The sequence below is a fragment of the Bidens hawaiensis genome, unplaced genomic scaffold, assembly GCF_021521415.1.
Source record: "Bidens hawaiensis isolate Kalapana, Puna unplaced genomic scaffold, B.hawaiensis_p1.1 tig00015702_1, whole genome shotgun sequence".
In the NCBI taxonomy this organism is placed as follows: domain Eukaryota; kingdom Viridiplantae; phylum Streptophyta; class Magnoliopsida; order Asterales; family Asteraceae; genus Bidens; species Bidens hawaiensis.
The window spans coordinates 520475-530494 of NW_027492401.1; the positions used below are offsets into that span (position 1 = coordinate 520475).

At 35.7% G+C, this 10020-nt stretch overlaps 2 protein-coding genes across 3 annotated transcripts; both read right to left on the reverse strand.

The window, feature by feature from the left end:
- Window positions 1-2541: 2541 nt before the first annotated feature.
- LOC143549576 (pentatricopeptide repeat-containing protein At5g46100-like) lies at window positions 2542-4317 on the reverse strand. The gene has a single exon (XM_077040455.1). The coding sequence runs from the start codon at window positions 3973-3975 to the stop codon at window positions 2542-2544; it is 1434 nt and encodes a 477-aa protein (XP_076896570.1). The 5' UTR covers window positions 3976-4317.
- A 1543-nt stretch (window positions 4318-5860) lies between these two features.
- On the reverse strand, window positions 5861-7773 carry LOC143549591 (uncharacterized). Of its 2 annotated transcripts, none has more exons than XM_077040466.1 (4): window positions 7577-7773; window positions 6675-6870; window positions 6435-6586; window positions 5861-6125 (listed from the first exon to the last, which is right to left on the reverse strand). In XM_077040466.1, the coding sequence occupies exons 1-4, from the start codon at window positions 7636-7638 to the stop codon at window positions 6035-6037; spliced, it is 501 nt and encodes a 166-aa protein (XP_076896581.1). In that variant the 5' UTR covers window positions 7639-7773; the 3' UTR covers window positions 5861-6034. The 2 variants fall into 2 exon arrangements, with proteins under 2 accessions (XP_076896581.1, XP_076896582.1); XM_077040467.1 differs by having other exon boundaries at window positions 5862-6125; window positions 6675-6868; window positions 7584-7771.
- Window positions 7774-10020: the final 2247 nt, after the last annotated feature.

Here is a 10020-nt window from a genome sequence, read left to right on the forward strand (position 1 = left end):
TAATAGCCATGTAAATAATCAAAATAATAGTCTTTTAAGAGACCATCATCGCAGGCAATAGTAACGAACTTAATTAACTTAAACTTTATTTTACGGGGTCACAACCTTTCAGTATTAGTAGTTTAACTCAACAATTAATTTGGATGCCTAAAATGAAGAGAGAAAAAAAGAGTAAAATATCCAAGGCTTTTAATTCAAAAAATAAAATAAAATTCAGTTTGTACTTTCTAATTTGATTACCCTTTTCACCCTACCTTTTCTGCACCACTACTTGACTACCACCAGTGTTAGTGCCGTAATGAACTTAATTGATACCTAGCAACTTGCATCGTCGCAACGCGCACATGATTTGGTTACCTAGTTATCATTCATTTTCCATATCAAAATGCAGTAAACTCAGAAAAAAATGTAATACACTCTTAATCACCATTTTGGTTGCTTTAGTGGCAACAAAAGTTCAAGCCCAACTTGGTATAAATCCGATGCAGATAATAGGACTAATACCTTGTTCTTTGAACGGTACTGTTAATCCTTTTGGTCCCCTAGCCAATCCCTTCGCAAGTAAGATCACCATTCCAACTTTATAATTAGTACTCTTCATATCCTTTAAACTTTAATACTTAGCTTATGTACCGTAAAGTTTATCGTAATAAATAAAACTGTTAGGATTTGTGAAGTCTTTGGGCTTATTTGGTTGACATGGAGAAACAAGGAAAATGGCCTGGTTTTAATTAATTTATTTTAATAGACTCTAATTGTTCACGAACTGAAATGAGCCGAACTGAACGCAAACAAGCTCATACTTGGTTTGGTTTGAAACCGAGCAGAACCAAATGGTTTGAATTTAAAGAAAAGAGCGATATGTTAATGCTTGAACTTGGTTTGGTTTGGTTTGGTTTGAATTTGAAACCAAGCGGCTTAGTTCGGCTTGGTTTTGCTTAATTTCATACAAAGTTTAATTTTGGACCCATTTATGTTTATTGTTTCTTTGTCCCAAACTTACTAATCCTAGTTACATATCTATGTATACCCTCCATGTTTATTAGTAGGTAAAACATACAAATTAAGTTCTTATGTTTGTTGAGACATTACAAAAAAATAAAAATAAAAATAAAAAATGGATGTGTGTATGTGATTTCTATATCTTTTCTTGTTCGCAGACGCTACTGTCCAACTATCGTGTGGCGGAAATGTGAGAGCCTCAACCACAACAAGTCAATCGGGAGGATTTAACATCTCCGTGAACCCACTTCAAGTTACTCTTAACCAACTTTTATCATCCTGTGCACTACGTGTTCCTACACCACTCTCTACTTGTAATGCAGCACTACCTTCAACTGGATCTCTAACATCGAATATCGAAGTTGTGATAGTACCCCAGAATATCACTGTTATTCCGGGAGCGGGAGCGAACTTTACGCTTTTTGCCCCGACTGAGTTCGTCTACATTCAAGCTTGATGATTCTAGTTTGCTACTTTATAATGTATGAATAAAGGAAAATTGTGTTTCGTAACATAATATACCTCTATATCCATATATATCCGTATATCAATGCAATACTATATATGAAATATTTGAGATGAGCATGTTATTACTAATGATACAACCGTTGTTGCGCGTCATTAAAATGCACATATTTGTCTTTTAGAAACTTCCATCCACAATTAAAAAATAACTTAGAACTATGCCTTAAAATCTTATACTAAGTTTCGAAATTTTAAAAATACTAAACACGTTGCTCTCTCATCTTCACCCATATATTTCTTTAAATTTTGTTTTTAAATCAACTTCATCGCGATTTTTAAACGGCTATAACTTTTTCATGCATTAATATTTATTTAAAAAATTTATACTATAAAAACAAGCATTTTATTCTCCTTATTTTCAATATGAAACTCTTAGTTTTTTTAATTTAAAAAGGTTAGCATGTTACGTGTTTACCAGTGTTTCCGGGCGCATCGTGCGTGCAACTTTTTGTAATGTATGAATAAAGGAAGATATTGATTAATATAAAATTAAACTAATATTTACAGTAATTTATTTATATGTTGTTCTCAAGTTAATTAAGAAAACTAACTATTTTTCTGTACGTCATTATTTGCAAGTCATGAATCAAATATACCATTCACTTATTATACAAACATATAAAAGTAATGATATATGTTATAATTACAAAACAAAGCATGTAAACTTTTACATATGAAGTATAAACATAGAACAGGAGATTTATGAAAGTAAATAAAATCTTCTACTTTGATCATTGCTACAACATTTTTCTCCCCATTGTCGTATTACTAGGGGCGTTCATGTCCCGGTTCGTCTGGTTTTGACCAAAATTTCGTCTAAACGACTTACTACACTTTTAGATTGAGCCATCAGTTTAAGGTTATCATAAAAAGTAAAATGACAATGTTTGTTTGACCCTAGCGATTATCTGATCATGTGTTTGATAACGCGCATTCACTCAAAATGTATAAGTTATCATAAAAGGTAAAATGACGAGAAAAATAACTGATCGGATCACCAATAAACAACCGTTTTTAACTTTGATTTCCGGACACAAGTTCACTCATCAAGTCAACAGCTTCTTGCACCTTTTGATTCCCCCAAACTCTGCACACCAAATCACTCCATACATCTTCACCAGGAATACATCCATCAATAACCATCTCATCAAGAACCATAACCGCCTTATAAATATCGCGTTTCCCACAAAACAAACCCACAAGACGCTCGAAAGTCTCATAGTCAACACAAATCCCCTTATTCCTCATGCTACAATACAACCGAAACGCTCGGTTAGCATCATTAACCTTACAAAGACCCCGAACCACGGTATTATGAATCTTAACATGAAGACTCCAAGTCACTCGCTTTATACAAATCCCCTCAAAAACCATCTCATCAAGAAAGTTTGCAGCTTCTTGAAATCTTTCACCGTCACAATAAATATCAATGATTTTCCAATACAACCCGGCATCCGGTTTTAACCCTTGAAGCTTCATCCTATCGAATATTATTAACGCGTCACGAAGCTTTCGTTCTTTACATAATCCATGGATTAACGTGCTGTAAGTTATCATGTTCGGCTTATGATGCTTGCTAATCATAACTTCCATAAGCTTCATCGCATCATCACTACGTCCGTTTTTGCAAAGCCCGTTTATAACCGAGCTGTAGGTATACACGTTCGGGTCAACCCGTTTTGCCTCCATTTGTTCAAGAAAAGTCAAAGCTTCATCCAAGTTATTAACTTGGCATAACCCGTGAATCAAACTCGTGTAGGTCACGACACTCGGTGAACAACCGTTAATCTCCATCTCGTTTAGAAGCTTTTTCGCTTCGTCAACTTTCTTTATTCTACACAAACCGTTGATCAAAGTGGCGTACGTGTACGCATCTGGCGTGCACCCGTGTTTACGCATCTCATGAAAGATTTTGACCGCGGAGTCCATGGTTTGACCGCTTTTGCAAAGGGCTTTAATCAATACATTAAGTGACGGTACATTTGGCGGGAAACCGAGTTGTCTCATATACTTGTAGAACTTCAAAGCTACCTTTAATTGATTTTCATCAACAAGAATTGAGAATACCGTGACATAAGATTTTAACGTCGGTTCACATTCATATTCCTTCATCTTTTGAAAGATTCTCATCATGTCATGAGGCTTATGAACACGCCCGTATGCTCTGCATATAGACAAAAGAATATCTTCGGTTACTCTACAGTCGTCTTTTTTCATTCGATCAATGAAATCTTCCGCTCTTTTAAACTGATTTGCAGATAATAGTTTCGAGATGATAAGTTTGTAAGTTGTGTGGTCGTGTCGGAAGCCATTGGCGTACTCGGCTGATGCAGAATCGAATACAATAACGGCTTTTTCTACGTTTCTTTCGGCTTTGATCAGCTGCTCAACTAAAGATGTGGTCACTTGCTTTGGCCATTTAATAACCGATTTGCTTCTCATCACCATTTCACAATTGCTTTCTCAAGCAACCGCCTTTAAGTATATCTAACGTTACCCAGATCAAAACTCAAACAATTGGGTGAAAATTGGGGGTACTTGTGAGCTGTGGGATTATTTCATTTCTTTCAGGCATTTTATCAAACAGTTGGTGGGCATTTTTAAAAACAGTCCTTTCGGACCATCCAAATGCACGAGTGATGATGGGCTGTATTACCTGGTTAATAATATTAAGCGAGTGTGGCTGCAGTGGTATACCGGAGATACCAGTAGTGGTGTAAGGCTTGCCAAACCAAACGACAACGTTTAGGAAGAAGAAGGTGAACAAAAATTAGGCTGGCTGCAAATTGGAGAGTTATAATCCGGTTTATTGTTGGGCCTTACCCGACCCACATTTTTTTTGCCTTACGGTTCTGACCCGTTAAACCCCTGACTCATTAATACATGTTATTTTGCGCTTTCATTATTATTATTTTTAATATAAACTGGTTATAAATTTATAATAAGTTAATCTTAAATTCATTTCATTAACATGTAATATTCAAATATTACTCTCACTAAATTTATGTTATTCATTAGATTTTCATAATAACTTGAGAGAATTATTAAATCTTTAATCCATCTCAATTCTAAATTACTAATTAACAAATAACCGGGGATACTTGTCGCATTATCTTCAAGTACCAATCGGTAATGCGTTATAGTCTAGCAAATTGCAAGGCCGGCTATGAGGTAGAGCCAGGTGGTCGACCGACCCCGGCCCAACACCTCGATAGGCCTGATTTTTGTTTTCTTTTAAATTATACATATTATGTATCCTTAATGTTTAAACCCAAATACTCACCTAATTTAAAGCCCAAATTTTTTTTCGTCTTCGGTCTAAATTTTTTTCACGATTCTCAGTCTTTTAGAGACGGCACAACACCTGCAAATTGTAACACTTAAATTTAAAAAAGACTCAATGAAGTTATTTAGCATGTAAAAACATGTCCCAATAAGTTTTCTCTCAATTATGAACACTATAAGCTTATTTTTAATGCTTAGGTGTCGTTATAAAACATTACGATGTAGTAAATTTAATTTTACAAAATCATTTCTAAGTACCGGTTAATGATCCCTATGTTCCCGACGGATGAACCTTGCCCAATTTGTCGCAAGGTCTGTTTGGATTCTTTTGGTGATCACGCGGTGCATTGCAAAGAATTGTCAGGCTTTAAATACAGACATGATCTGGTTAGGGATGTTCTGTGTGATGTTCTTAAACGGGCAGGGATTTCTGCTAAAAAGGAGGACCCTGCTAACTTTCTCACGGATCCTCTTGAAGGGAGGTCTACTTTACGACCAGCTGATATTCTTGTGTTCGGGTGGGCAGGGGGGAAAAATGCCTGTGTGGATCTTACAGGAGTGTCTCCTCTTGTTGGGCTCAGGGACCGTGGGTTTGTTGTGGGTCAGGCTGCGTTGAAGGCTGAATCGGGCAAAGTTGTTAAACACGAGAAAGCTTGTTTAGATAATCAACATGTCTTTCTACCATTTGCCTTTGATACATTTGGTTTTCTGGCTCCAGAGGCTGTGAAATTTTTAGTAGGGTTCAGCGCGTCGTACACGGAACCTCTTCAGCTTCTAGGTCCCAAAGCTTCGTTTTTAGCAGGATTGGCTTTGCTATTCAAAAGGGGGTTGCGGCGCAGCTTGTTGCCCGTTTGCCTGCCACTTTATTGTAATCTTTTTATAGTAAATTATATAAAATTTCCTTATTTTGTTTTAAAAGAAAAAATTCTAAGTTAAAAACTACCAACGATTCTTTTGTTGCCATAATCATAGCAAATTTGCCTCGGTACCAAAAGCGACTGGTGACGACGTTATTACTAGCAATGCATTTGGTCGGAGTAAATACATTCTTTTATAAGTTTCAGATCTGATCTGTCAACTAAGATTCAAGAAAATTAATAAGAACCAAATTCCCATAATGGCATTACAAGAGAAGAACAATCTTTACTTTACAGACAAAGATGTCAAACAAAATTGCAGCAGGAGTATCCTATCCACAACAATCTCTCCAAGTTTCTTGGAACTAATTAATAGCTAACTTTCCACTGCCATCACAGGATTTACAAGATCGAGCCGACAAACACTTCGTACAGTAGCTCCATTTCTTCGGTAGCCTGTCAAACAACATTGTGTTGATTTTTAGTTCAAAACACCTTGTTTCTTGTGAACCCGTTATATCTATGGCCACAAGAAAATATATTTCTTGTGCCTGTTAGCAATTAGCAGGGTATTATTGGAGCCCGTGAGTTTTGACTAGCGGGTTCTTATGGCCACAAAAAAAAACACGCATCTTGTAACAAAATGTTACTCCTGTTGGTTAGCAGGGTATTGGTGGGGGGGGGGGCGTGAGTTTTCACTAACGGGTTTTTATGACCACAAACAAAACATGTTTCTTGTGTGTGTAACAAAAATTCAATACTAACCCGGCCGTGTATCTAGTAGCCATATTCTTGGCATTCAATCTGGCTTTTTCAGCACTTCCATCCGACAATCGTTTGAGCACAAATCCTTCACCTTTGCATTCGGGGCATATCCCCGAACCACCACAATCATCACAAGTTCTTGTGGGAACCACCTATGTGTGTTTCAAATAAACAAGATTTAGTACAATAATGCAACCGAGTGCAAACAAAAGTGCACTTCGCATTTATTGTTAGATATACCTGGGCTGCCTCTTCGGACTTGGTTCTCCTAGCCAAAAGGGTGGCGGCCGCGCCCACCACAGTGGCGGCAACTGCAACAGAAGCCGCTGTTTCTGGTAATCCATATGTTACTAAGGTGTCTTTTGCCTTTGTGGGAAATGTGATGCAACAACTTCTTTGGAACGTGATATAGTCATTAAACTTCAATTTCCTTGCTGTTTCATACACCAAAAGTAAGACCAGACGTGATGTCTAGTAATATGAATTTCATGAAAAGATTAACAAAATCAGACTATGGTCACAATCAATATAGCATTGTGTTATTGTAAAAACAAGTGACTCCGTGTGTTACAAACTTCCACGAGTCCAAATCTCATAGCTGTAAAGAGAAATCCCCAAGAAAACTCTTAACGGGCTGAAATTTGAACTCGAGTCAGCTCGTTAACTTTTGAAATTTTAAAACTTTTGTCTCTTATACATAGATAGGTATAACAACAAAAAATACATGTGTTTTATGTTGCCTATAAAGGGTGGGCTTCTTAAATGGCTTACTTAACTCGAGCAAGCCAATCAGCGAGCTTGCCGCATCTCGAGCTCAGCCCAAATTTAGACGAGTAAGCTCGGCTCGGCTCGTTTACTTGCAAGCTGATTTCAAGCAAGTGTGAAGCCTCGAGCTATTCGAACAGCCCTATTATTGTACCCTATCGTTCATATATAACTCATCACACAAGATTATCATTTTCCAAATTATCAAGTAACAAACATCAATCATAACTTTCACAATTTAAGGAGGTTAATTCTAATAATAGAACAAAGTACAACAAACTATCAAGAGTTCATACACAGCATAAACTGGTTATCAAAATTGGCTGGAAAAGCAGGGGTAAAATGGGAAAAGAAGAAGAATTTTAAAAGGGTTTAAGATCTTACAAGTTGATGATGAAGATGAAGCAACAGGATTGATGGTCAGCAAAGAAAGCTCCATTTTAGTTTGAACTTGAATTTGTATAAATATCTTGTAATATCTAAATATGTAGATTTCTTTCCTCCTGTGTCACTGAATTACTTATCCTTTTAATAATCTTGAAGATTGATGTCAACTGACAACTATACCCTTTTATGACCAGATTATGAAGATGGAAATAAATCTGGTAAATTTCCCAAACTAGCCCTTTCTTTATAGAGAGAAATTAATAAATAGCCCAATTTTTGTTTAAAATCCGAAAATAGCCCTCCAAATCTAGTCTGGCGACACATTGGGAATCAATCTGACAAGATTCAAAATGATTTGAATCTCGTCAGCTTCATCCAAATTTTAGGTAATCTCGTCTTCCCTGACCAAATTTTAAAAAATCTCGTCTGCTTCGTCCAATTTCAAGAAAAATCTTTTTGTCATTTTCTTCAACATTATTTATCTCTCTTCCCAATTTCTCTCTATCATCTTCTATCAAAAAAACCTTCAACTATGTAAACCGGATTGGACTCCGATGACGTTCGAACTGTTTTCAGTGAGCACAAATCTATGCCAATGGAAAATTTTATCTCGCTTTGATTTGGATGGGGTTGATGAGATTCAAATCATTTTGAATCTTGTCGAAGAGATTCGACAAGATTTAAAGGGTTATTTTCAGATTTTAAACAAAAAGGAGGCTATTCTTACTTTCTCTATTTAAAAGGGGCTAATTTGAGAATTTTCCCAATAAATCTTGATTTTGTTTTATTTTATTTTATTTTCTTTCTAAGAAATACAATAATACATTACACGGGTAAAAAAATATATTTATGTTGGATTGTCCGCAACCATCCACACCCACAAGCGCATCTTTAAAACGGTCACAGCCACACAGGCGGGCCCGTGTAACATGTTCGTATGTAGGAGTGTTCATGAAAACCGAAATCCAAAAAAAAACTTAAAACTCAACTGAAACCGAAACCCAAATAAATTTACCCGAATTCCTATTCGAAACGTATCAAACGGAATATTCAAATAACTAATTCGGATTTAGATATGAAGTTTAAAAAAAATTGGATTCTTCAGATTATTAGATATCCATTTAATCTGAATAAATAATATCATGTTAGTGAAAATTTTCAATTTTGTATGTTTATTTAGATTATTGTTAGAAGTATGAACTTTGAGTTTATGTTGAAGATCAATTTCTTCTTCTCGGTTTTGTATGTTTATTGTGATTCTAAATGTGTATAAAAATGTTAGGGACCAAAAACTAGGAAAATTTTTTATTAGGTTATTTTCGTATTATTCGGAAAAATCAGATTTTATCCAAATCCTACTCGAAAAATTCAAGCCAAATAAACGGAATAATCTGTAATTCGATCTGATGATCACCCCTAGATAGAGTGTCGAATAGGCAGGACTTAGTACACATAAATTTTATTCTATGTTTTTTTTTCAGAAAAATTACACTTGAACGAAAAAACTGGGTGGGCCGCAACCGTCCTTGGCCTACACTAAGATCCACCAATGTGGAGCTACGTACATAGGTTTGGGTTCGCCTGAACCCAAACTATTTTTGGTTTATATATACATATAGTAACGTATTAACGAACGGACTCATTCTTTCTTGACGAACAAGCTGATTATCATTTAAAAAAAGTTTTTTGAACTGTTAAAATTTCTTTATTAACTAACATTTTATTATAATACCTTTACATAAACTCATTACTAAAAATTGAACCAAATTGAATTAGGAAATCGGCTCATACATTGTATTAAAAGGAACACAAATTTCAATAAAATAAAAAGTATGTCAATAACTCAATCAATATATAAAACCTATATAAGGCCTTGCGTACTGATGGTCGGGTATTTTGTACATATATTAGTGTATTAATTATGTAATTTTATTGAGTATATTGTTAGAACTTTGGTACTTCATACGTGCTTTTGTATTTCAGGTCACTGATCGTTAAAGATGCTAAATGAGAGACCTGTACGGGCATGGAATGATATCTCGGGAAGACCGAAGTATGATTTGATGTCTTGGGAAGTGTTACAATGATTCGGGAAGAGTATGGATGAGAAATCATAAGCCGATGCTAAAACTGAACAAGATGGGTTGCCAAAATGCGACCCTGAAGTAAAACGAGCATATCCTGGGCTAGAAAATGAGTTACGGGAGCCATAATATATGAATTTTGGGTTTCTCAAAGAGAGGAATCTGAATATCAGGTTTTCTTAGGTAGCGGTACGCGATGAGATGGTGATATAGCCATCGCGTTGTAAGGCCCCGTTACCGGTAGCCCTACTTTCGTGTTGGATTTACTCATAAACGCAGTTCTAAATATCAGAGTTAATTAAAACATTCGCGGAATATAAAAGCTTTCATAAAACATTTCATAACAAAAC

Coding starts and splice junctions, on each gene's coding strand:
- LOC143549576 (XM_077040455.1), bottom strand. CDS start 3,975: ATGGTGATGAGAAGCAAATCGGTTATTAAATGGCCAAAGCAAGTGACC.
- LOC143549591 (XM_077040466.1), bottom strand. CDS start 7,638: ATGGAGCTTTCTTTGCTGACCATCAATCCTGTTGCTTCATCTTCATCA. Junction 6,587..6,674: donor AGTCCGAAGAGGCAGCCCAG/GTATATCTAACA, acceptor AAACACACATAG/GTGGTTCCCACAAGAACTTG. Junction 6,126..6,434: donor GCTACTAGATACACGGCCGG/GTTAGTATTGAA, acceptor GTTGTTTGACAG/GCTACCGAAGAAATGGAGCT.